The sequence below is a fragment of the Marmota monax genome, unplaced genomic scaffold, assembly GCF_021218885.2.
Source record: "Marmota monax isolate L192 unplaced genomic scaffold, Marmota_monax_Labrador192_F-V1.1 WCK01_AAM20220418_F8-fsc00007, whole genome shotgun sequence".
Lineage (NCBI taxonomy): Eukaryota > Metazoa > Chordata > Mammalia > Rodentia > Sciuridae > Marmota > Marmota monax.
The window spans coordinates 15,400,734-15,428,164 of NW_026692781.1; the positions used below are offsets into that span (position 1 = coordinate 15,400,734).

The window sequence follows — 27,431 nt, forward strand, 5'->3', positions numbered from 1 at the left end:
TTTGAGTTCTTTTATTTTGATTCGAAATTATATTTAACCAATTGGTATCAAATAAAGAAAAGATAACGGATAATTCATGATTACTGATTCTGAAAAGGGAGGAGGGAGTTCAATGCCAGGCAGCATGATAAGAAATTAGTTTCAATGGTTCTTTTTTTATAGAATTAATGTATACAACATTCATGAAACTGAAAATCTGTGATACTCCTTCAGTGATTTGATTTATACCATAGTGGTTAAGGCAACAGGCTTTGGCATCAGATTAAAATTATCTGATTCTCTTAGAAATTAATATTTATTGCAGATCTCCTAGATCTTCTAAGCACCAGATTCTTATCATTGTGAAGCCCACATCCTACTATGAGAGATAGATTAAAAATGAACTGAATAAATAAATACACAAAATAACACTGGATAGATAAATGCTCTGAAAAAAAAGGAAGGGTGATATTTTGGTGATGTGAGTGGGGTTGAAGGTGGTTGCTACATTAGATGGAGATCAGAAAAGGCTTCTTTGAGGAAGCAGCATTGGAAAAAGAATCTATTTGTAGAAAGAAAGCCAGAATACAAATATCTGGGTATCCCAGCTTCCTGCAATCTCCCCATTTGTAAAATAAGGCACAAGGCAGTTTTGGTGATGTCATGTGTAAATGACATGACACTTAATACAGACCTAGTAAGTGTGTGAGGCCATCTTTCTGATTAGGTATCCTTACACATAAAAATCAAAAGCAGGGTTAATTTGTTAAGAGTAAATTGCCCCAAATCCTATATATATGTTAGATTATTCTAGATTATATATATGTTAGATTATACTTATTCTCTTATTTCTCAATGTAATTTCATAACCAAATCCATCCTTTTGGATTGCTCCAAACCTGGAGATCTATGAAGATGGATGTTGTCACTGTTTTTCTACCTCTGAGTTAGCTGGATAAATAGCACAATAATATCTGGATGGCCAAATCCACATATATGAAGATTTAGTCCAGCATTAACATAATACTCTGCATTTTAAGGCATTTTAAAATTAGCAATTTAACCAGAAGTCCCCAGAGTCGGTGGCCTTGTCAACGCCACTAGTTTGGTTACACAGTTAATTCCATCAGAGCCATTGAACCAAGTGTTGGTGTGTGTGAAGAGAGTCCATGAGTCAATTGCCAGCACAGAATTCTTCCTGACATAGAAAGGCAGATGATCTCAACTTTTGAGTGCATACAGTGCAGATTTCTAGTTGAATGGTTCTTGACAATAGTGTCCTCAGAAACATAATGCCTGGCTAGGAGCCAGTGATTATGCCACCATACAAATCACTGTGCATCTGACGCCAGAACTCCTCTTTGCAATGGTAACAAGAGTTTTCAGTCCTGGTGTTCCACAAGATGTTGCATTGGCTCTTTTATGTTTTCATCAGACCCTGGAATTAAAGATTTTATTCAGATTGTTTTCAGGAAATAAATGTTACTAGATAAAGAGAAGACAGGAGGTTTTAGTATAATTTAAGAAACAGCTTTGCTATTTTATATGTCCCATCAGGACAAAATCAGCCTATGATTTGAAATCTAGTTTTATTAATTGTTCAATAGATTTTTCACTTTAAATTTCTTGTATAATTATAGAACTAAAACAGCTTGTTTCAAACTGTTAGCTAATGATCCATATATTATTTTAGTAATTGCTAGCTTCTATCAGAAAATGCATTAATTTTCTGAAAATGCATATAGACTTTCAAATGTTGAAAACAATAGGATATCTTTTTTAAATCAATAAATTGCAACACCTAAAATTTGCTTCAAATATTATCTTACTGGAACATATTATAAACCTAAAATTAGTAGTGTATTCCAAACATATTATGAATCTCCATTTAAATTTGCATATAACTGTCTTTTTAAGGACTTAAAGTAGATGATGTTATATAATTGCAATTGATGATATAAATGAAATTTAAGTTATGCAGAGTGTTCCTATTCAACACCAGAAATGATGCACCAGTTAAAATATTCACCCAGATTTCTTCTCCTATTATGAAATTGTCTACAGGTTTTAAATGCCACTTTCTTCTGGAACTAACTCAGGATTTAACATTAAATATATAGGTCTAAGTATCTTATTTTACTGAAATAGTAATTGTTAAAGATGAAGGAAGGAGAGACACTACATATTACTTGTAACAAGTATTATATAGCAAAACTAAAAACAATATTTTTCCTAATAAAGTCAAAGTTGCCAGCATTTTCTTTTTGGTTGGTTTTCAGTAAGCAAAACATTTTCTTATTAGCTAGATAAAAGCATTAGCCAATTGTAAAAACTATAAAAGTCTCTTTTAAATATAGGTAGTAATTCATAAAAGGAAAGAAGATCATTTAAAAGGTTTCTTGTGGTTTGAAAATGCCTTCCAAATATTCATTAAACATTTAAGTGAGTAAATTTGTAGAATATGTTTCTGACATTGGCACTGGTTCTGTGGTATTTCTCTGATCAGATGGAAGTGCTATGTGTTATGCAGAGTGCATGCAGTTTATTCATGCATAAACAATATCATTTTCATAAATTAAAACCTCCCCTGCAGAAGGAACATCTGTGCCTGCCTTTGAATAAAAGATGGTGGCATGTGAGTTACTTCTTGACTGACTGAAAGAATCCCCATATTTTAGAATGAAATTGCGCAGGCAATATAGGGGGAAAAATCACTTAAAACTGACTTTCAGTCATCATTTCTACCTTGGAAGGAAGGAAGGAAGGAAGGAAGGAAGGAAGGAAGGAAGGAAGGAAGGAAGGAAGGAAGGAAGGAATTAATTCAGGGTCTAGATTTCTCCACTTGCTGTTTTAGAAGCTGGAATTTCTGAAATGTCATTCTCTCATTATTTCTTCTGTTCACTACACCAACAATTTTTAACTTGCAGGAATACATCTACTTTTAATTACAGGTGAAATTGAGCTGCTTAATAGATCAGATCAAATCTGAATGTTCACTTTGTGATCTATGCTGGAAGACTGGCATTGTTTAAATATCAGTGTTATGTCTCTTAAAGTAAGATTAGTGAGAACAATCCGGGATAGTGGAAGCAACAGCTTGATTCCAAAATAACAACTCTGATTCACTTGGAATGAGATTGCTGCATTTGGGATAAAGTTGGGACTAACTTAAATGTATTTCTGTCATGTGATGAAGGCTGATGGAAAACATGTTAAAATGATATATTTTAAATTGCACTCAAACATTTTTTTAATGTTGAAATATTCCTTACTGCTACTGTCACAGCTTGATGCAGCCCCATTGGCAATGTTATTAGTATGGCTAATTGTTCCTGTCCATTAGATTACTCACATTTTTCTGGAGCAGCTTGCTAAATGAGGTCAGCTTTCTGGAACCCTTAAATCACCAATGAGAAGAAGATTAAAGGAACAAGCTTGGGAAGGGAGGTAGTCATCCAATGTGGCATCCAAATCCGAGGAGGAACAATGGAGTTACTAATGACAGTAATCAGAGCACCGCGGTAGAGCCAGACCACAATTGCCAAAATGTTATTCCCTAGGAATCATGACTGTCAGTCATTTCTCAAAGAGGAAATGCCAAACTATTTTTTTAAGTGGACTTAACAATTAACAAAATTATCTGTAAGTTTTTCCAGTGAGTTGTGTTTATAAAACAAGAGCATAGTGCCCCATTGGGGGATGGGAAACAATTACACCTTCCTAAAACATAGTACAAACAATATCTTCCTAAATACATATAAATCATTGACCCTTTTTCTTGAGAAATTATTGAAATATTGCAAGATGTTTATACAACAATTATAAAATTCTATTTCCTCTTAGAGTCTTTCAATTAATTAAACAATTTCCCCCTGGTATTTTCTAAGGTGTAACTTTCTGTTTGGGACAGTATCTTTTGCAAAACATCCTGAGCTGATCAATTCAGGAAAATGTACAGGTAACAGAGCATTAATAAAATAGTTAAGATTTTAATGTTTTAAGTGTGTAGACAAACTAACTTTGGGCACTTATTTATGTATTGCTTGTTAATAATTAACTAATTCACCTTTTTAAAAGAGAAGGAAAGAGTAACACAATCATTTAAAAGAATAAGAACCAACCCCACCAAAGGTGAAGGTGCTTAAACAAAGAAAAGCAAAAATACATTGTTCATCCCCCTCATCCTGCAACCCTATAATCCAAATCATGAAACATTAGTTAGGTCTTTTCATTACCTACAAAGAACTGGTGACTCTTTAATGGGGATAAAAAGACTAGAAAATATACCAAAGTATTTTTTCTTTTTACTTTATTCTACAAATAGTGTTTATTATTTTTTAATTCAGCAAATAAAACAATTATTTCCCCTAAGAATAATTTTATACTGTAAAAATTACTTTAGGAAGAAATATAACAATTGGTCTGATTTTCAATTCTATTTTATTGCAACTGGATGAGTGTTTTCTAAATTGTGCATTACACCATAATATACAGGATTACAAACAAGATTACAGTACAGATCAATTCCAGTGGTATCAGCATCACATCTCAAACAGCACTTATTCTGAACTGCATTTTACATGCAATAGCTATTGTTCTAATTATGAATTAAATGGTTTGAATTTTATTTAAGCTACTGTACTAATTGACTACAATAGGTATAAATCCCAACATTAACAACCTGAATAGATTTAGGCTCAGATTTATTACATGAATATATGACAAATCACCATTTGTGTGACAATGTATAAAATCATGCATTTATATTTTCTGGAAACATCAATAGCTTCAGATGCTCTGTAAAATCATGGAATGCAAAGGAGTAAAAGACTAAAAAGAAACAGTGCAAATTGTATGTGATAGTCAAGCAGCTTTTGATTTAAAGAAGTGTATGTTGGCATTTATTCATAATATGTATATACAAGCTTGTGCAAGTAATTGTTGAATTGATATGTTTTGATAAGGAATGCATCTCTTGTTTCTTTTTTCCATCCTCTTGAAAATTATGGATCTGTGATTTATTTTAGGGAAAGGGAAAAACTTTAAAGTGAAATGAATTGCTCAAATTGTGCAATTTTTTGTTTGTTTTTACAATTAGAGAAGAAAGAAGTGCTAAGGCAACGCAATAACTTTCTAAGCACTTTCCTGCTGGTTTAAATTAGTTAAATTATTTTGTATAAATTAGATATAATTCTACTTTTCTGATATGTATAAAAATTGATGAAGCTGCATGGTGTTAAAATAGGAAATCCACATTATAAAAAGTCATTAAAAATTCTGTACAAAATCACAACAAAATAATTCAGCATGGGAAAGGTAACAAGTAGTAAAATGCTGATTGAAAAATATATATTTATATATATTTTAATTGGCCCATTACTAGTTTAAAAATTGCATAGATCCTAATTATTGCTTGTGATTTTGTTATCCCGATCAGATAATTAATACGATCTGAATACAGCTACACCAAATTCTAGGTGCATTTTTTAACTTTACTGTATTATTATTATTTTTTAAAATAGAAGAGCTATAGAAAATAATACATAAGGTGAACAGGAACTTTGATCCCCTGTTTCTTCCAAAGGCAGTAACAATAAATACATATATCACTTGAAGCTTGGAGTATTTGCACTTTGCAGCAGTAGTACCAAAAGGGCTGCCTTTTGTAAACACGACAGTCACTGTAAGCACAGTGGGTTCGTTTCCCAGGAATGGTGAAACTGACGTGTCTCTAATCGTGAAAGATGGCATTGAGCTGGGCACTCATGACTCGCTCATGATGTGAATGGCTATCGAAGGACATAATATTGTCTATGGGGATCTCGCAGCGAGGGGCAGCAGCTCCCGAGAAGATTGATCCGTGGCTTTGGGCCCCTGCCAGGGTCGCTGCAGGATAGTGCATGGTAAAGGCATAATTTTTTTCAAACTCGGCGGATGGTTCGTGTTTGAAAGAGAAGTTGCCATTGATGCTGAGCGGCGGACTGAGGGGTCCATCAAAGGAAGGGCTGGTGCAATCAGTCAGGGGGCTTTCAAAGAAGGGCTCCAGCGCTGCGCTGTAGGCGTGCGGTGGAGGTTTGACGTGGAAGACATGGGAGCTGTCCATGGTACCGTAGGGCGGACTGGGCAACCCCGGAGACTGGTAGGAGTAGGGGTGCACTGGGAAGGAAGCGCTGGCCGTCGGCAGGTGCGGAGGCATATCCTGGTTCTGTTCTGGCAGAAAAGTCCGAGGGTTGAGCTGCAGGCAGCCTGCAACCAGGTTGGTTGTGGGCTGGGACAGGCCTTTGCAGAGAGTCTGTACGAAGGAGACCAGGTCAGGGCTTTTGCCTGAGCGCAGGATCTCTGACAGAGCCCAAATGTAGTTTTTGGCCAAGCGCAATGTCTCGATTTTGGAGAGCTTCTGCGTCTTGGAGTAGCAGGGCACCACCTTGCGCAGGTTGTCCAGCGCCGCGTTCAGCCCATGCATGCGGTTCCGCTCCCGGGCGTTGGCCTTCATGCGCCTCAGTTTAAAACGCTCCAGGCGCGCCTTGGTCATCTTCTTCTTTTTGGGACCGCGTCTCTTGGGCTTTTGATCATCATCTTCCTCTTCCTCTTCTTCCTCCTCTTCCAGGTCTTCATCTTCCTCCTCCTCCTCTCCCCCGTTCCTCAGGGAATCCTCCTCGGCATTCATGGCTTCCAGGTCGTCCTCCTTCTTGTCTGCCTCGTGTTCCTCCTCTTGAGAACTGAGACATTCATCTGTCCAGCTTGGAGGACCTTGGGGCTGAGGCTCGCCCATCAGCCCGCTCTCGCTGTAAGATTTGGTCATGTTTCAGTTTCCTATATTCAACAGGGGAGAGAGGCAAGTAGAAAGAAAAGGAGAAAAATGCCACACTCAAAAGCCAGATAAAGAAGCCTTCAGCTTCCACTCCCTAATCCTGCACAAATACAAGTGAACAGAAGTACACTCCATTACAAAATGGATGACTCTGAGGAAAAGTTAAGTGCTGTGTTTCATAATGGCTTGTGTGTGCCCCGCTGGTACGTAGAACACAGGACTGGGCATGGGTGGTGATAGTGCTGGATACATATATGTGAGTATTATTCATGCATTTATGTTTTCTAGTGATTTATTCAACTGTTTATGGGGATTTCTCGGCAGCATAATGTGTGTGGAAATGAGCATATATTTCAGTAACTTCATGTTTATCTGCAGGTGTCCAAAATCACTCATAACTCTACAAAAAATGGCGAGTCTGAAAATCGCACTTTCTGTTCCCATCTCTATTCTGGCTTCTGGGTACTTGGTGGTTTAAGTTGAAGAGCGATTACATAATTTGCTAACACTGGCAGTGTTTTTAAAGAAGATTATATCGAATAGAGATTGAAGAGCAAATGCACGGAAGAGGAAAAGTAGTTTCTACAAAATTATTCCACCACTAACGAAAGATTTACAACAAACGTGGACAGGAGTCATCCCTCCCTCCCTCGCCTTTCTGTTCTCGCCTCCCATCCCTCACCCTCCGCTAAATTTCCACCTTGTACAAAAGCTCTCCCAACTAGGCGATGGCTGGGGGAGCGGCGCAGAGCGCTCTCCCACGCGCTGGGGATCAGGTGCGGAAGGCTCCTCTCTAATAAACAGCCCATTGAAAGGGCCGCCCGCTCTTTATTGGGGCTTTTCAAAGTTCGCCTCAAACCTGCCTTTAAAAGATTGAGTAATTACAATGGTCAGCGATTGGCAAAGACGAAGTTGCCGCTTCTGATACGGAATATAAAGAGCCTTTAGTAAAACAACTGAATTTTTGGCTCCAGCAGTGGATGATAGTGACTTGACCGCCTCTGGAGCAGTAACAGGTAGCAGTAGTGGTTTCTTTCCCTTTCTCCACTCCACCCTTCAACTAAACTTAACTCGGACCCAGCTTTATTTTCAAGACTGTGTATACGAAAGGTGCCCACATCCTTTTCATTCACTGAAAAGACAGGCTGACCCTCCCGATGTGCATAAGATATATAAGCACAAATCTTGGGAGCAGTTGCCTTTTCTTTTTCTTTTCCTTCCCCCCCCCCTTTTTTCTTACTAAAAGAAGTGAGCAAGTGAAATAATTATTTGTTTCTAGGACTTTAAAAAAATCACCGCCAGCAAATAATCAGTTACTGTTTATTTTTTTTAATCCACGAAACTCCTGTACTATTAAAAAATTTAAATTTAATTAGAAAGCCTGCAGGGGGTACTTAAACACAGATTCATTATTAGTGAGTACTTGTGGGCAATTGAGGGATACTGGTCTCAATACACATACACACACTCTCAAATGCGCACATACACAGTACGTAGGTACATCAGGTCTTCAATTACTGCTTTATTCTCGAGGAAAAAAAAAGGAAAAAGAAAGGGTTGTAATTACCTGTTGTTGTTAGTAGGTCCTGAGCAGTGATGATCTCATAACCCTGGGGCCTCCTGACGCCGTGTCTTCTGCGTAGGCGAATTCCTCGTGTCCCGGCTGCGGTGGTGCTCAGGTTATATAGGCGAGGTAGTGATGCTGAGAGCGGGCGGGGCCAGGAGCTGAGCAGCGAGCAGGTCCTTGCGCCTGGCACTTGCGCACGCGTCCAAGCTGCACGCTCCCTGCCCCCGCCCCCACCTCCCCCCTCAGCCTTGCTCTTCTCCCGCCCTTCTCCGACAACCGCTCCCCTCACCCTCTACCCCTAACCCCCTCCCCTTCTTCTTCCTCCCCGGCATGCGCCATATGGTCTTCCCAGTCCAGCCAAGAGCCGGGAACCACGTGACCTGCCTATTTGTATGCCGCAGAGCGCTCCATTCCGGCCCCTTTGTGGCCAGAAGAAAGTGGCCCATCTGTCGCCAGTTAGAGACTCCGCGGACCTGTTTTTACCCGCAGGAGAGATTAACCCTTTCTGGCAGCAGAAGGAAGAGGGCATAGAGAGGGGAGGGATGTGAGGGAAGGGAGCGGGAAAGCTAAAGATGACTGGGTCTAGGTCAGAAAGAGAAGCCTGCGTTCGCGGGAACTAAGGCACAAGTGAAAAGGTCAGAAAGTTGGGAGACTGAGGCTCGCAGTGAAGAGTCTTCGCCCTGGCACTGGCCTCCTGGGCAGCATGACTCTGCGCTCTCCGAGAAGCCCATTTCTTAGTTTCTGCCCTTTGGCCAACATTTTGCTCATTGGCACCAAAGATTGGCTTTTCCTAATGTCCATCAGCTCCCTCCGGGCAAATGCGTACTCCATATAAAAATGACTTCATTTGTAAAAAAGCAGCTTTGAGACTAGTTCGCTAGCCAGATCACCCCAACCTAACCCCTACAGGCATAGAAATTTTGTACCTTCCACTTTACTCCCACTATATATGCTACTCTGTGTGCCCTGACCCGCAGCTAGCTATCCTCTCTGGAGACCCCTCTCTACTTCAGTTCCCCCTTCCACCTACTAGGATTTTGTGCTCAAAGCAAGCTAGTTCGTTCTGTCAGGTCTTGAGTTCCCTGTCATCAAGCAGTCAAGTGTGGGAATTGGGCTTCTCTGATGCTTGGATTTTACCTTTTTACAGGGGACACTAGGTCGCTGCAAAGAAGCCAGTCCTGGGGGAAGTTGTGGTTGACAGGGGAGCAGACTTCCCATGGCTCAACTTTATTGCCCAACACTGACCACTAGTGAGATGATAGGCACCCTATCACAGCCCAGCCAGTGCTCTTGGTATCTAATCTCTGGTCTGTAAGTAGGTACTTGGATCAGTAGAGCTTTCCCCCCCCCCAAAAAAAAAAAATTGCAACTGGCCTATGTTAAACAGGTCTTTCCCCTCTTTCCAAAAAGGCCATTAGAACATTAGAACAACCCTTGGAATGGCTCTGTAGCATCCAAGCCTCCATTTGACATGGCCTCCACTTCCCCTTCAAGCAAAGACTACTGGACTTCCTGATAAATTTGATTAATTCTGAAGAAGTCATGTTTGTTCCTAAACAACATTTATTTAATGTTTCTGACCATGACATGTTCCAGAATGATAGTTTTTTTTTTTTTTTTTCTTGGAAGGGAGGAGAGAGGAAGGAAAGAAGACAGGCAAGGGAAAGGAAAGAAAAGGAAGAAAAAGGGAAGAAGAGCTCGACTAATCCCGGTTTACTCTTTCTCCCCTAGGTTCTCTTTTAATCCTCCATTAACTTCTTACTCCCTCGCAAACCTGAAGCCCTTCTCAATGAATGCATCTGACTTGAATTGCTTATTAAAGGCAATTGCCCTAAATGTCCCTCGAGTTTGCAAACAATGTCAGGGTTGAGCTGCTGAAGTGGGGTACATCTGGGAAAGGGTGAGGATGGGGGAAGAGGGTCCTAACGAGATTGCATGTGTAAGGATGGTGGGGGCTCGCAACCATTCCTGTCCAGCACAAATCCAAAAGAAGAGAGCAGTTGTACATTCTGACCAGTGGCCACAAGCATAAAATGAATCTTTCTGAGGTTCTGGAGAAGAATTGTATGGACTTTTGCTTTTCTACCTTGATTCCTCAGCTGACAAAGAGCACACAGAAAGATAAAATAATTCACTAAGGAGCATGGAATCCATATTTACTCTGATACCATCTGTGCCTTCAGTGCTGGGTTTAAACTCAAGGGATGTCAAGAGTGACGACTTGCAAAGGCTGGTCCACAACCCGGAGGTCTGAGGAGGTGCGCTGCAGTGCCTAGGAGCTGCCACTTTCCCTATAATCTATTTTTGGGGAGCTCGAGAGGAGATGTTGTGGGAGGAGTGGGAAAGAGGATTCCAGGTGACCCGGAGGCCCAGAGATGACTTACAGACCTCCCCACCCCCAGAAGTAAAAAATTCTCCAGTTCGAGGCATTCTGTGGAATACAGGAAAATCTTAGTGGAGTCAGATATTCCTGGCCAAGAAAGAGACCCGGGTGTTTCCCTTACAAGATTCAAATGTAAGTGCGGGAGATGCTAGACCCGTTTCTTCCCTCTGCCAATGATCAAATCCATCTGGAATCCCACTATGCGTCGTTACACCGAGGCCTGGGTTTTTGTACAAAAGAAGAGTCACTCCGGGAAGTTCTGGAGATCTGGCCAATGTCTGGTGTTACGATGACTCTTATTGGGCTTCCCGGCCTGCAGCCACTGCTTTGCACCAGCTTCTGCGCAGAGAACATCTATCCGAAGCGCCAGTACCATGGCATTCAGCAAGTGCTTGCAAAGCCGGGGAGACTGCCGCCCAGCGATAGGCCGGTAAGGGAGGAGCCCAAAAGAACTTGGATCAAGGTGCTTTCTGTATGGGGAAGGGGCAAGAAAGTAGAATAGAGGTGGCTAGGATGCTTAGTTGGAGAAGACTGAACCTAGGTTCCGCAGAGCTCAGCGCTGAAGATGAGACTAGTTCGCTAGCCAGATCACCCCAACCTAACCCCTACAGGCATAGAAATTTTGTACCTTCCACTTTACTCCCACTATATATGGTCCCGCCACGCCTCCTAAATTTCCTCCTCTTTGGACTTGTTTGGACGGTTCCACACTTTTCACCCTCCTGATTTCCCAAGTTCTCTTCCTTTCTCCACGCTGTTGGTTAGCTGTACTCCCCCAGCTCCCGCCCCATGGACGCTGTAGGCTGCCGAGAGGCACGCGAACCGCACGCGCAGGCAACAAAAGCCGCTTTCATGACTCACTGCCCTTGAGCAATGCCCTAAATCTGCCGCCCCCCGGGTCCCTGCACTGACCGCGCGGCGCAGGACAGGCGTCGGGGCCGTTAGAGCGGCAGCCGGAGCGCCCGCGGGAAGGGGGGCGGGAGGAGGCGTGTGGCCCGGGATGTGTTGAGGCGAGTGCGTCCTGGGTGGGGCGGAGGGGAAGGGAGGGGGTCGCTTGCAGGGATGGGGGAAGAAAGGGGACTGAGGCGTGTGGCCCCGACATAGGGGGTGGGAAGCGTGTGGCTGGCGGCTAGGGGTGGGGGTGGGGTAGGGACGACGCATTCGCAGAGCTAAGATAAAGAGCAGAGGCCGGGCCGACGTACCCGGCGGTGACCTGTTTCCCAGGGAAACAGATGCTTGCTCTTGCGAATAGAGGTTTGCATTCAAAGAAAGGACCTAGTGTGACCAGGGTGGCCCCTAGGATCTCGAGCGGCGCCCGCGTCCGCTCCCGGCCTCTCGCAGCAGGGGATACGTCCCAGCTCCACGCATTCCAGGGGCAGGAGGCCAGGGCTGCAGGGCACTGAGGGTATTTGGAAATCATGGGGCTCAGAGGCCGCAGGAGCTGAGAGCTGAGAGCTATAGGGAACGTTCCCTCTCAGGCCCACTATCTCGAAGGTTCTTGGGAGCGAGAGAAGGACGATGCTGGTAAGGACTAGATAGCTGGCGCCGAGTGGGCTTTGCTCCTTCGCCTCCAGGGAGACGGTTGGGCTCCCGAGTCCCAAGTCCCGGCCAGAGGCTAGAGCTACCCCAGCTCGACAGGCAGGCGGCGGGGGAGAGCCAGGAGCAAAAGAGACGCTATTAAAATGCCTCTCCATAGCCCCGAGCGCAAAACCCGTCCTCCCCAAATCTCCTGGGCTTGCGGCATAATCTTAATTAAGATAATTGATTCATATTGCACCTGCGAGAACGGAAAAAAAATTGATTCCAACCCCCAACCCCACAAATTGCTTAGAGCTATTGGATGGAGCACGACGCGGCTGTGATTTGGAGAGTGATTTAGTGCCGGGCTTCCCCAGCTCCGCCTGCTTGGGCCCTTTTATTTATTATTTACATCCTCTCTTTCCCACCAGGGCCTTGGTGGCTCCCCTCCTGGTGTCCAGAGACCTGGAAGGGACTTCATCTCTGCTTCCCTGTCAGAATCGAGGGGGTTTTCCTTAAACCGTTCAACACACAGAATCAACAACATTCAATAATCACAGAAGGAGCAAGCAGATGTGGGTCTGGAGCAGGATTGTCTAAGGCCTTGTGCATCAGGAAGTCTGTGTATGCAAATGTATGTTCGCGTGTGATTGTAATTGAGTGTAAAAGTGTGTGAATCTGTGAGTATAATCCAGTGTCAAATTGTGTGTGGATGTAAGCATGGGTGTATGTGAATATATACATGTGATTGTTAGTGTGTATGTGAACATTTGAGTGGGTGAATGCTATATTATATTAGTGACTATTTGTGTTCGTGGGAACTTGTGTAAGTGTGTGGGTTTAAGTGTGCACTAGTAAGTGTGTGCTCATGGCCAAACCTACTCACCAGTGAGGAACGTGAACAGAGGGCCCGCACCTGTTTCTCGGGAAATGAGAAACAGCTTGTGGTCCAAAGGGGACTTGCCAAGCACCCAATGTTTGCCAGCCTTTGCCTTAACAGAAAAAAAAAAAAAAAAAAAGCTAAGCAAACAAAAATCCCCCGTAGTTGGGCATAGGTTCAGGAGTCAAGTCACACTGACGGAGTCTGGGCGCCCCCTAAACAATAACTATCACCGTGGGCTGGGAAAGGAAACCTGGACAAGTTCCTAAAGGCACGAGAAGAACGCAGGCAAGCCACTTAGAGCAGCTTGGAGGGCAAATGACTTCCTGAAAGAATCAGCACCGTGGACAATTCCCACACACTGGCCCTGAAATTCGTCATATTGAGAAGGAGCAACAGCTCCCCTTGGAGCTGTCTTTCGCTTTTTCCAGTTCACTTTCTTTCAACATGTCAGAATTTTTAGTCAGAGAGCCCTTGTAAGTCTGTATCTAATTAGCCACCTTATCAGAATAAGTTTCCCATAACACTAGATATCTGGTTTTAGGGGCGTGGGTTAAACTATAATTAAAGCTGATGAAGTCTGAAACAAAGAAATCACAAATTGAATAATTTTTAAAATGTCATTATTATAACATTTGTGCTCATTTTCCATAAAGCTTTAAAAGTGAAATAAATCTATTTTTGCTATCCATAGAAATAGCAAAATATCTCTAGAATGATTTTTAAAAATTTTGCTTTTGTTTTATGGAGTATACATTTTATTAATACAAATCTTTCCCTATCACTATCATTCTATCACCTCTCTAGTCATTTTATATTATAAATACTTTCTTTTAAGTTAACAGGGAAAATAAACTTACAGAAGCTAAATGTCATTATTTCCCCAGTGAACCACACAATTATCTAAATCATGCCAAATTTAAATATTGTACATTAGTACATATGACTTATCCAGAATACACAGGAAGTCTAGTAGAGATCTGACTCTGAGAAGAGCAAATACCTTTAGAAATTTAAATATCTTGTAAATATATTCCATTTTCCCCCCAACACACACACACACACACACACACACACACAATTTATGTAATTTTCAAAATGTCATCATTAGCAAACAAAATTCTTAGATTATTCAGACTTCACTGTAATGGAAAATATAATTATTTTTGATTAAAAAATTCACCCCTAGAGTCTCACCTTCTTTAAATAAAATGTTTTCTTTCCTTTTAACAAATGCATTTCTACTTGAATTAAATATTGATAATTTGACCTTTTATGTCTTTAACTAATCAAAGTGGGAAAATTCCAAATGTAGATCTTGGAGTTTGGCCCTGGTGGGTCTTTCCGCTTGAGTAGGCACTGAGATTAAAGGAGTTGAACTTCCTCTTTCACTGCTCTCTCCTTGCACTAATTGCTTATGCAAAAAATGCAGATTTGTATTAATTAGTAACTCCACTGATTAGTTCTGTGGTATTTTCACATAATAAATCATGCCGCAGACATGAATTTTGGCATATCACCCGGTGGTGGCTCAGGCTGCAATACAGATTTCATATTAAAATAAAATATCTGACTAAATCTACCTTTCCAATGCAGGTACCATGAGCAGCCACCTGCTGGGAGCACCTGCCATGGGAAATTATTTTTAGTCAGTGACAAGTTGCTTTGGGGCCTAAACAGAACAATCTGATTATGAGGTTAGGTTCTAATAATAAATAAACAGATAAATAGTTAAACACATACATATATACTTGACATAAATGTACCTAAGCTTACTCATTTTGTAGACAAAAATGTTATAACAGAGAATCTGTTTGTAATAAGACTAGATATTTAAAAACAACTTCCCAATTTATTGATAAACACCATTGTCCATTTTCTTCCTGTGATATTTTTACTCCTGATATTCAGAGACTCATAACTCAAACTCACTGGTTTATCCTGTCCCTGAACACTCAAGCTAGTTCTAAAAAATAAAAGGTCCATTAAAGCTGGAGGAAGAGAAATATAAATGTCAGAAGCCATCACAGAGGGAATTGGCTACTCCTGCCATCTTAGCATAGGGTGAGAAGCTGTGAACCAGGCACTCACAGTTGCCTGGTGTCAGGCAAATTCTCCTCTCCCCATTGGTTTCTGTGTGAGCATCTATACAACTCCTTTCCTTTCCCTTGAAAGCTGTTTAATTTGATGAGGCAGATTACAACCAGTGTTGCCAAGATTATGAATTGAACCCAGGTGTTTTCTGTGCTCCCCAACTGTTTACATGCCCTTGTAAATCCTACTATTGGTGACACTGTCCCAAGACCTCTCAGGTGCTCTCAACTCCTTTATGCTCTTTCTGTTCCCTGCCCATTTACCTGTTGCAAGGAACCCATAAATTCATGCATTTTAAGAGGTTGGGATAGGGTGGAAGAGGGTGATGTTTAATCTGATGTCTCTATCTGGAGTGCTTGCACAGAGCACAAAGAAAAAATAATAAACATGTAATATTGACATTCAACATAATGAAGGCTAAAGGAGATATATTTTTTTGGTGGAAGCTGGGGCATGATACTCCATTCTAGTGTTACAAAGGTCACAACCTCTGTCTACCTTCAAGACCTGTCTTTGGGTGACTAAGTATGTGGTTGGGGTGATGATAGGCAGCCTTTTAGGGAGGTTCTCTTCCCACCCTTCTCTCTCCCTAATCTTTCAGATGATTTGATGGTGAAAGGTAATGTTTATGCATTTTGTGATCCTTTAATTTATTTATCTTAGAGGTGGAGGGTGGAGCTTTTTCTTTTTTTCTTTTTTTTTTCTTTCTTTCTTCTTCTTTTTTTTTTTTTTTTTTGGTACTGGGGATTGAACTCAGGAGCACTCAACCACTGTTCCACATTCCCAGCCTCCCCAGCCCTATTTTGTATTTTAGAGACAGAGTCTCACTAAGCCACTTAGTGCTCGCTGAGCCTTGCTGGCTTTGAACTCCTCCTATCTCAGCCTCCTGAGCTGATAGGCTTACAGGCATGTGCCATTGTGCCCCCCTAGCAAGGTGGAGACTTTTTTAAGGAATAAATTTTCCAAAAGTTGAAAAAAGAGATTATAAGTAAAATCAGTTAAGTTGAATATGCTTTTCTCTCTCCTTTGAGTTGATTCCTGAATCCTATTTTTTAGGCTTCACATGGACAAGATTGATCATCTCTGATGAGAAAAAATAGCCTAGATTTTCATACTTGTCCACAATGCAGGAATATAGTAGTTACATAGAAAGCCAGGGTTGATTTCAATTAAGGTTCCTTTCTTTTCTTTCTAGAATTTGTCTTCTCAGTCACCTCCTTTTATAAACAGCTGCTTCACTAGGTTGCAAGTAACTCAGCAAATCTGTATTGCATGCTTCTATGTGCCAGGCACTATGCTGCTAGTTGTTAGGAGCACAGGGGCAAATTCGGACATTAGACCTTGCTTTCTTAAAGCTTTCCATCTAGTGTGAGAAAGATTTAATAAGGTTCACTCTCTACTGAGAGCATACCCACCCAAATTGAAGCAAATGCAGAAAAGAAAAACAAACTCACCAGTACACAAAAGCAGAGAAGAAAGGAACCTGGCCAAGACTGCTGGCAGTGGAGCTTTAAGGAAAGGGGAGGGGTATTACCCAGGTGAAGGGGGCTGAGCTGGGGTGCAAGACCTCCCTCAATCAAAACACACTGTAAAGGCTTTGAGCCAGAGGAGCCTAGGGAGTTTGAGAACCTGATACTTACCCAGTATAGCATTAGGAAGAGGAAGGATAATGGGAAGAGAAGAGATGACCAGGGAAGACAGGGACCTGCTTCCCACTGAAGAGATTTGAGCTATTCAACTGGGTGTGGCTGAGACTTTGGAAAGATTTATATTTTTATAAAAGTTTTTTTTTTTAAACCCAAGTGTAGAAAACTGATTACAGGGCTGGTTTGGGGAAGCTACTGCAGTAGCAAGAGGTGATGGTACTTGGACTGAGCTGGTTGTAGAGGAGATGGACAAAGTTAGAGAATGTAGTTCTAAGATATTTAGAAAGATGATCCTGAAAGCACAGTTTAATTTTGTACAAGTTACCCAAATGGCCTCCCAAAAATCTATGATTATTTATAATCTTGGGTGAATGTTATTATTTCCTCAGAAATCACATACCAAATTTTATTTAGATCACCAATAATTACCCACAACATAACCACTTTGCACAATAGGAAATAACAACAGCAACAGCACACATCTATATACATTTAAGACATTCTAGGAACACTGAATTAACAGTTATGATTATTCTCATTTGAAAGTTGAAAAAAAATTAGGTTTACACCAGTAAAGTAACATGCCCAATGCCACCTAGCTAATCTGTGCAGAGGTATACTCTGCTAAACTCCAAAGCTTCTGCCTTTGAGGTTTTATGTCAGACCAGGGAAAGGATCTGACCAGGATTTACTGACAAGTTATGTTTTGTAAAAATCATTTTGTTTGTTTCTAAGAAATAGTTTTAAGCTTGATGTTTTGTGGTCATTAATCTAAAAATACACACAACTGTGATATCAGTTGCCGAGTCTTTCTGAAAATAAAAATGGGGAAATGGTAATGGAAAAGTGAGTCAATTACATCTGTTCATGTTTTGTAGTAAATTAGTTTAATTGTTGAGAAATTATCATGTTGGATGATACAACACAGTAAATTATTCTACATTATAACCTTTCTACTAAAAGTTCATTATTCAAGAATTTTCTAAACCCAGCTATCTGGAAGATGAAGGATCACAAATTCTAGGCCACCCTAGGCAACTTAGCAAGACCTTGTTTCAAAATAAATGTTAAAAAGGATCAGGATGTAGCTCAGTGGTAGTGGGCCTCTGGCTTTAATCTCTAGTACTAAAAAAGAAAAAAAAATTACTCAAACTTGTTATTCTGGTAGGGTTCAGATTGTTTTGGCTCTGGTCATATCTGGTTCAAAATAAAAAATATTCAATTAGTATATCCTTTAATAAGGAACCGAATATTTTTTTAGTAAAATAAATCTTATTTAATTACAACCCAACACTTATTAAAAGGCATATTTGTTGCCTAAAAGCTTACAAAGGAACATTCACCTGGAATGTGGAAAGAGAAAGGCTCTTATCAGTATTATTAATTTATTGCTTATCTTCTTAGTTTTTAAACATGTGAAACATTGGAAATAAGCAATAATGCATGCATTTAAATATGGGTAGTTGATAAATAGGGTATCAAATACATAGTTTGGGGTTTTTTTTTATACTGGGGGTTAAACTCAGGGGAACTCAACCATTGAACCACATCTCCAGCCCTGTTTTGTATTTTATTTAGAGACAGGGTCTTACTGAGTTGCTTTAGTGCCTTGCTTTTGCTGAGGCTGGCTTTCAGCAGCCTCCTGCCTCATCCTCTGAAGCAACTGGGATTACAATTGTGCGCCACTGCACCCAGCTCAAATAAATCATTTTAAAAGAAGAAAACTAAAGCTTATCTTTACTGCTCTGAAGATAGTCATTTTCAGTTTTATGGAAACCATTTTGTAAAAGTTGTCTATCTCAGAAAGCCGACTGAATGTGACCTTCAGGGTCATATTGTACATTAAGTACCAGTTTATCTTATCTCCACACATTTATGGTATATATATATATATATATAATTTTGGATCTTTTCACATTCATTCCATGATCTTTTCAGGAAAGGCTAGCCTTTCAATACATGTATAACTTTTATTCTTAAATATTTGAATAAACCACCACTTCAGAAAAAGTTTTGCTTAACTACAGTATATACTATATGAGGACTTACTGTTTTTTCACATTCATGATTGAACTAAAAAATTATTTCTGTATGCAATGTAGTAAAATTCTTTAATTGTAAATAAACATATTTTACATGTATATTTTTCTATTTAAAAGGATTAACCCATGCTAATAAATATTTTGAATGAATATTAAGATTAAAATTTGATAGTTGTGGCTATTTTAACTTATTTGGATTATATGAGTAAACACAAACTACTGCATATAATCAAACATTAATATTAGTAAACAAAGGAAGAGAGTCCTTCAGACAATTAATTTTGAAGTCCTGTGAAATTAAGTATACCAGGGAACATAAAAACAGAGAAGAAACAGAAGAGAATGCTGCAAATGCAGCCCAACCCTGCAGAAGCATTAAGTTGACCATAGATGGATGGGAAATAATAAATATTTGTGCTTTAATCCACTAGTTTTGAGGTGGTTTACCAAGAACAATAGATACATGATATGCTATTATTAAAAAAATTCATGTTTTTCCAGATTGCTTTGAGAGTTTGATGTTTGATTAATTTAAAAAATCTTTACAAGTGAGACTTTTTATCAATATCCCATACATACAGTGTTTCAACAAGTTTAACATGAACTATGCCTCACAGTAAACATTAAACTGGGATTCATCTGTTAGGGATTACACTAAATACTATAGAAAAGCTTATCTCATTTAAACTTCAAAACAGTTCTATGAATAGGTATTGTTGCTGTCTTTGTCATTACACAGAGAAGGAATAAGTTACTTGTCCAAAGTTACATATCTAGAAGAGTGTGGAGCATTTTTAACTTTTTACTTTTATTCTATTTAGATGAAGTGACTACCAATCTAATTAAGAGTGAAGACTAATATGCATATTGGGAAACTGTAATGCACTATATTCTGGATCCTCCTTCCTTTTCTCTTTACAATCCTGTACTTTCATTCAGACATACACAGTCACACAAAATACATGCTGTACTTTCCATCTATGGATTGGTTCACTCAACACCCATACTAACATTCTTGCATACTTTACTAGAATGTATAGGCTGGAAAACTAAAACAAACAAATTAATATAAAACATCTCCTATGCTCCCTAGATTTATGGCATACATTTTGCAATCAAATGTGATATACTTTAGATTAGAACCAGTTTACATGGGGGAGTAATAGAACAGATTTATTTGGCTGGCTCAGGTATGCATACAAAGTACTGAAGCCAGAATGTGTGGTGCTGGCTTTTGGAAATGTCAGTTCCTTGACTCTAGCAAAGGCAGATACTTTATTAACAGCCTAGTTTTATGATATGGTTTTAGATACTACCATACCTGGAATCTCAGTCTAAAGCCTGTTTCTTCAAGTCTTCTAATGTTTCTATGAGTTATCTATACCTATCATGAAATATATTTGTATGGATTTCAGATGGAGTTATATAGTCTGCAATTAAGAAATTTTTCCTGTTTGGTAATTGGGACCAGAAGTGCTATAGGTAACAGAACAGTAAGAACATGGGAATATATGATCAACTGATGAAGGAAATGAATTAGGTTCAACAGTGTTAAAGGAGAAGTTGATATTAATCTATGGCACCCAGCAACTAGTTGATTAATTTATCACCCATGGTTATCTGGGACAAAGTGCCATACTGAGTGGCTACTGCGATGGGCAAGGACTATGTAAGGAACATAGAGGTGGGCTACCGGCTTTCAACTACTCAGAATAACTTCAGGTAAATACACATCTCACTCAAGCATGATTAAAAAAAAGAAAGAAAAGAAAAGAAAAAAACCTGGGAAATTTTTATAAATTCTCTAAAGTAAATTCTAATCATTTTATAGAACTGATGTAGTCTGTTATCAAACAGGTGGTTGAATTACAGAGTAGTCGGCTGATGCTCAAATTGTGGTCCCTGGATTGGCAGCATAAGTAACAACTGGAAACTTGTTAAAAGAGGAAATTCTTTAGCCTCATTCCAGAACTAAAGAAATAGATATTCTGGGGTTGGAGCCCAGAAATCCACAGTTTCAAGACATCCAGGTGATTCTGATACACACTAGAGTTTGAGAAACACTAATGATTTCCAAGGCCCCACCACATCCTCCTGCTGATGGGAAATAGATAAAAACTGAGAAATTTAGGGACAACATTTGGGAGGATTAAAATGGCTGCAACTACTTTAAATTCCTAAATTCCATTGGGAATTTTTCTTTTCAAAATAAACACTCCCTTGTCCTATATCTTTACAGTCAGGGTCTGGGTTTCTTCTAAAGTACTCAACATGCAAGAGGATGTGAATTCTATTCATATCCCTCCCTTCCTCTTTCTCATTTTCTCTAACCTATGACTAGTGTCAGATCCTACCCAGGCTCAGCTAGGACAAGAACAATTTCATCCTGAGGAGAAGGCTAATAAGTAATTTCAAGGTCTTATTCATTTTTACTGCCCTAAATGGTGGGAGCAAATGTAAAACTAGCTTTTGAAGAGGCTAGCCTAGGGAGAATCAGGTTAAATTTATGAACATAGCTATAATCATTAGTAATTCTGGATTCAAAGTGCTGATGAAACCTCTGTGTATAGTTCCCAGTGTTTGCACATAAAATTAATGTACTATGAGCAAAAGATGACCTATATTGCATGGCACTCAAGTACCAAAAAATTATTGATATGATGTGAAAAAAGCAATTCAAAGTTTAAAGCAGAAAAGTGAATTACTTTTGCACAAACTTCTCACTCACCCCCCTAACAATGCCTAATGTGTGCTTTGGAAATGACAGCATCTTTGAAAAATCTCTTCAGGAAGAGAAGGGATAAAGGCAATGTTATTTCTACATAGGAATCTTAATAGTAATTATGGTCATGGGTTTTTAGGAAGCATCACATAAGAGTCAGAGGCAAGTTGGTAATTTTACCCTAACACACACCACAGAAAAATACTGGTGATTAGAATGATTTAACACAGGAAAAGCAATATCGTAAGCTTTCATGGGATCTCTGCAATTAAATTAGATCTAAACAATAATAACACATGAATGGTTAAAACCTTGGTTGTCACAAATAACCATGATGTCTTAATGGCTGCTCACCCAATTCTCAGACTTAAGTCCATTCCTAAGTCTAAGCCTTGAATATAAAGGAAGCCAGGAAATCTGAAGAACCTTGTGATGTCATCACAAGCACATGCCATAAATCTGTCTACCAGCCCCCTCTAAAAGTAACTTTGACCATTTGCCAAGGTAACAATATGGTGGGGAAAGGAAAATAGGCAGGTCTTTCATGGAGTATTGACTCCTAACTATGAACTAATATGTAAAGAATGTCAGCATGATCTACCTGAAAGAATGGCAATATATGAAGGTTAGGAGATGATTAGATTCAGCAGGTTCTAATTCTGTCACAACAGTACCTATGGGTTTGCAAATCTATACTGTGATTTCTTTCACATTTCCCACATATAGAAATGACTGAATACCCATGTTTACTCCCTGACCCTCAAATGTGGGTTATGACGCAACCAAGGGCCAAATATTGAGCTTACCAAAAGTAAAACTGCCTACTAGAGAAAGTGATCAGCCCATCATCAAAGATTCAAAAGATACTAGGTGACATGGCAGAAGCTACTAATTGTCTACCAAGAACTCTGCTTCCCTTTTATCTCATAACAATATATCTTCAAATTTTAGCTAGGAAAATAGGCATTCTGAAAAAGAGACTACATTTTCCTGCCAAATGAAACTACATGGGGCTATATCACTAAGTTGTGACTCAGGGAATGTGAGTGACAGTGATGAGAGAAATTTCTGGATCTTGTCAATCAAGTGGATTGATGTGCCTACTCCTTCCTTTTGTGCTGATTGAAATATAGACCAAAGCACCACTGTAGGGACGATGTGTCAACAACATAGGAGAATTTGAGCCATCATAGAGCCCCTAAGCTCTAGTGTGCATACACAAGAACTTTCACTTGAGTGAGAGATAAGTCTTTATTTATTTATTTATTTTTTATATCTGTACCATTTTGGATCTCTCTGCAGGAATTGAATTCATATGTTAACAAGTAGAGGTGGCAATTCCTCTCATAGCCCCATTAAAAGCCTGCATCCCCTTTCCTTGCCTAATGCAAAAGACAAATGGCTCTTGGAGAATGTAAGTTGAATGCTATAAACTTAATCAAGTGGTGATTGTAAAAGTCGGTGTTATTCCTATGATCTCTCTAGTTGAGTAAATTCCTGACTCTTGGTATTCAGCTATTGTTCTTGACAAATGTTTTTTTTTTCCCAGTAAGCAGAGAGTACCGGAACAACATGATTCAATGCATTAAACTTTAGTTATACCAATTCTTCCACTCTATGTAATAATTTGCCTTAAAATTTTGGTCATCTCACCAGTCCATAAAACATTATGCTTGTCCATTATATAAATGACCATTGATGTTCTATCATTATACCAATGATGTTATAGTGATAGATATGGGATGTAGAAAGTAGCAGATACTCTGGTTCCATCAAAAAAAGTTTCATGATGGCTAGTGGGTGAGAAGTGAATCTGAGGAACATTTGGAGTTGAATGGGGTGAGAAGTGAATCTGAGGAACATTTGGAGTTGAATGGGGCAAACCGATATTTCTTCCAAAGTAAAAGGCAATTTGTTTCACTTTGTACCTCCGATGGCTAAGATTAAGAGTTTTCATCCAAAAATTATCAAATTGTAATAATTAAATTTAATTTAAAAAGGGAGGAAGGTAAATATAGGCATTTTTCCTATTCATATTTACTTGGATTTTTAAATATAAATAGCTTGAAAAAATGATTTGAAATAAGAGATGTCTATATAGAATTCATTCAAATTATCTAATGGATAATTTGAATGAATTCTATATAATGTAGGATAAGGAGACCATAATGATTTATAGTAAAAGAAAATGAATTATTTGCATGGTTAGAATACAGCTTTGGCATATGAAAGATACAAGGAAAAATGTGCTCTGTCAAATAGACTGAGACTGGATAAGTAAAATAAAACAAAAGGCTGTGGTTGGGTTACATCCTTGTCTTCCAGTATTAAACTCATATGACATTTTACAAAAATGAGTAATAGAGAAATTGGTGAGGAAAAGTGAAAGTGCAGTGAAGAAGTTTGAAGTGATAGTGCTCAAAGTGAAACTGGATGTGATTAGATTTGAGAAAACAGATAAGAAAGTAAAGATAGGACAAGACCTAGCGCTGCACGAAGCTGCTGAACCAATGATAATGAGAAAGTCAGATAAATTAAAAATATAGTAAAGAAGCCTCAATATAGTTTAGGTTAAGTTGTATTAGAAGAGAAACCCACTTATGGTGAAAATGAAACATTTACATCTATTTTGGATTAAAGATTCTAATGTAAGTAAAAACCAATCAGTATGACGACCATGTAGGCCAAGCACTGAATTTAGATGCTGCATTGAAAGAAAACAGTAATTACAAGAAGATTAAAGAGAGACATTTCACTGTTAGTAAAGGCTGGTTTCAGTGTTTCAGAAATTGACAAGACTTTACAGAATTCAAATTGAATATAAATGAAGTTACAGTAGATTTTTCTTACCAGGAGGATGTCGATATTATCATATTATCACTATTGGAAAGACTAGACATGCAGTCACAGGAACTCAATGAAGACAAATACATTAACAAAAGTGAGGAAGTGGTTTAACAAAAAAGAAGATGTGCTTGAAGAAGTGACCCAGCCAAGTCAAAACCCTTCAAATTAAAGGAAATATCAGGGATATTTCATGGCATTGAATGTGGAAAAATGCAAAATGTCAGAAGCTGATACAAATTTATAAGAGTTACAATAATTCAACAAGGCATAGAAAAGATGCTTCATCTCTGTATTAAGTTGTATAATGAGAAGATTTGGCCCAAAGTATTTAAACTACTTTTGGTAAGTTGTCTTTGTTTGTTTGTTTGTTTGTTTGTTTGTTTTACAAAGAAATCAAATATTTTAATCCTCTGTATCTAATGTTCTAAATTTCAGTGTACTAAATATACTAAATATTAGCTGTATATATTTTTTTAATTTCCAACATTAAGATAGTTTTCAATGCCTTGTCAAAAAATATTCGAAGGTCATAGACTAATTGTAACTTCCAGTTGATTATTAAAATTACTTCATATGTTTCAGCTTGCAAAGTCACTTTTATAGTTCCGAGCTACCACGCAAAGCTAGGATTGCCTGTATTGATTATGATGCAAATACAAAAAAACTAGTGCTGGCATTTAAAAAAGGAAAAAAAAAAGGCACTTAATTGGCTTACATACTTGAAATGTCAAATGTTTTGTCTTGGTCCAGACATGGCTGGATTCAGGGTTGAAATGAAATAAAATGAACTCAGTTTTTCTTCATCTTAAATTTATGTACGGAATTCCTTTTTGGGTTCCGTGTGATGGCCTCCAGTGACCTCACCCCACAGTAGCAAAATGACTTCAAGAATTCTGTGTTCATACTTCCCCAGGTTCTAGTCCAGTGAAGTTGAATTCAGTAGAACTTTTATTTTAAAATCAGTACTCATGTACATGTCTTCAGACTTGCACTTATTCTACCAGCTCACGTTGCTCTTCCTTATACCCCAATGACTATAGCCAGGCATATGGGATCTGATAGTTGTCTTCTAATCACACAAGCTATTGGTGAAGAACTGCAAAGTACTCAGCAGAAAAGCAGAGGAAATGTGTGGCAGACAAACTACAGATGTCCATGGCATATCCTTAGTGGCCATCCACTCCTACAGCTTTAATTATTCTCCACATGAGAGTAGCTCTCAGATCTGGCTTTAGAAAATGACCTGTTTCCCAACTCCTTTCTAGCCAATTCCTCTTCAACTCCCAGCAAGCACCTCACAATAAACATATCTGAGGGTGAACCCCTTATTCCTCCATCCCCAACCTCAGCCAAACTGATTTCTCTACTTTGTTTCCTCTCTCAACAAATATCATCACTGCCCTGGTGGACCCCATTGTTTAAACTAGAAAGCTGGGAAATAGATTAAATTCTGACTCTTCCTCTTCTCATACGTTGCTAATTATACCCCTAATATCACTGAAATAAACCCATTTCTCTCCTACACCATTTCAGCCCCCATCTTTATCTTTTGCCTATATCATAGCAATAACCTCTTTTAACTTGATAAATAGCCATTGTTTTTGATTTTCAAAAAGTTTGTTAAAATACACAAAACATTACATTTGCCATATTTGCCATTTTTAAGTGTACAGTTCAATAATATTAACTTCATTCATACCATGTTCAACAATCACCACCATCCATCTCTGAACTCTTTTCATCTTGCAAAACTGAAACTCTGTAACCATTAAACAATAACTTCTTTTTTACTTTTCCCCCTGGTCTCTGGAAATCATCACTCTACTTTGTTTCTACAAATTTTCCTACTCTAGATACCTCATGTAAGCGAAGTTAAGTGGTACTTGCATTTTAGTGATTGGCTTAGTTCCCTGAGCACAATATTCATAAGATGCATCTATGTTGGAACATATGTTATTTCCTTCCTTTTTTAAAGGTGGAATAATGTTTTATTGTGGACAGACATCATATTTTGCTTATCTGTTTACCTGTCAATAAACACCTGGGTTGTTTCTTCATTTTAGCTTAGCATTAGGACTACCGTGGATTGAACATGCCTGTACAGGTATCTCTTCAAGATCTTGCTTTCCATTATTTTTGGTATATGCCCAGAAGTGACATTGGTGAATTATTTAGTAATTATATTTGTAATTTTTTGAGCAACTGCTATACTATTTTCCAGTGATTAGACTGTTTTACACTCCCATTTCTTCACATCCTAATTATATTTTTTATAGTACCCATCTTAATGGGTGTGGGATTCTAAACTTTGTTTTCCACTTTCTGATCTGTCTCCATAGTATAGCTTCAATGATCATTAATAAAATATATTAGGATCATGAAATTACCCTTTTCCAATACTTCATGGCTCCTCCATTGCCTTCAGGATGGTCTGACTTTCTTCATATGTCTTATGAAAACTTTCTTCATTTTCTCCCTTGCTTAACTTTCCTAGTCTCTCAACAGCTGCTTTTCCTACTCCTCCTCTCTAATCCCTCCTCTACTAAGTACACACACATGTGCACTCTACGCATCAGTCACTCTTAAACTTGCTCATGTCTGTGGAAATGCTATATTTCTTTCTTATTTGCAACATGATTTCTTCTGATAGATGCTCTTTCTTTCTTATCACCTGGCTAGCTCTGGCTCGCCTTTGGGGTCTCAGGATAGACAGCATTTTCTCAAAAATTGGTAAATTTCCTCTGCCAAGCTGCATCAGTAGCCCTAACATGCTCCCAGAGCACTTTATCCTCACCCTGACATGGCACTTAATTTATAGTTATCTGTGTACTTATCACATTTCCTCTGCTCTGGAAGTGTCCACTCAATAGCTCTTTTTAAATTTTTATTTATGTATTTATTTTGGTCCTGGCATTGAAACAATGGGTGCTTTACCACTGAGT

The 27,431-nt window shown here is 39.0% G+C and overlaps 1 protein-coding gene across 1 annotated transcript; it reads right to left on the reverse strand.

Annotated features, from left to right (window-relative positions):
- Positions 1-4,335: 4,335 nt before the first annotated feature.
- Neurod1 (neuronal differentiation 1) lies at positions 4,336-8,525 on the reverse strand. Its single transcript, XM_046447498.2, has 2 exons — positions 8,358-8,525; positions 4,336-6,792 (listed from the first exon to the last, which is right to left on the reverse strand). Exon 2 carries the CDS (start codon positions 6,779-6,781, stop codon positions 5,711-5,713), a length of 1,071 nt encoding a protein of 356 aa, XP_046303454.1. The 5' UTR covers positions 6,782-6,792; positions 8,358-8,525; the 3' UTR covers positions 4,336-5,710.
- Positions 8,526-27,431: the final 18,906 nt, after the last annotated feature.

Coding starts and splice junctions, on each gene's coding strand:
- Neurod1 (XM_046447498.2), bottom strand. CDS start 6,781: ATGACCAAATCTTACAGCGAGAGCGGGCTGATGGGCGAGCCTCAGCCC.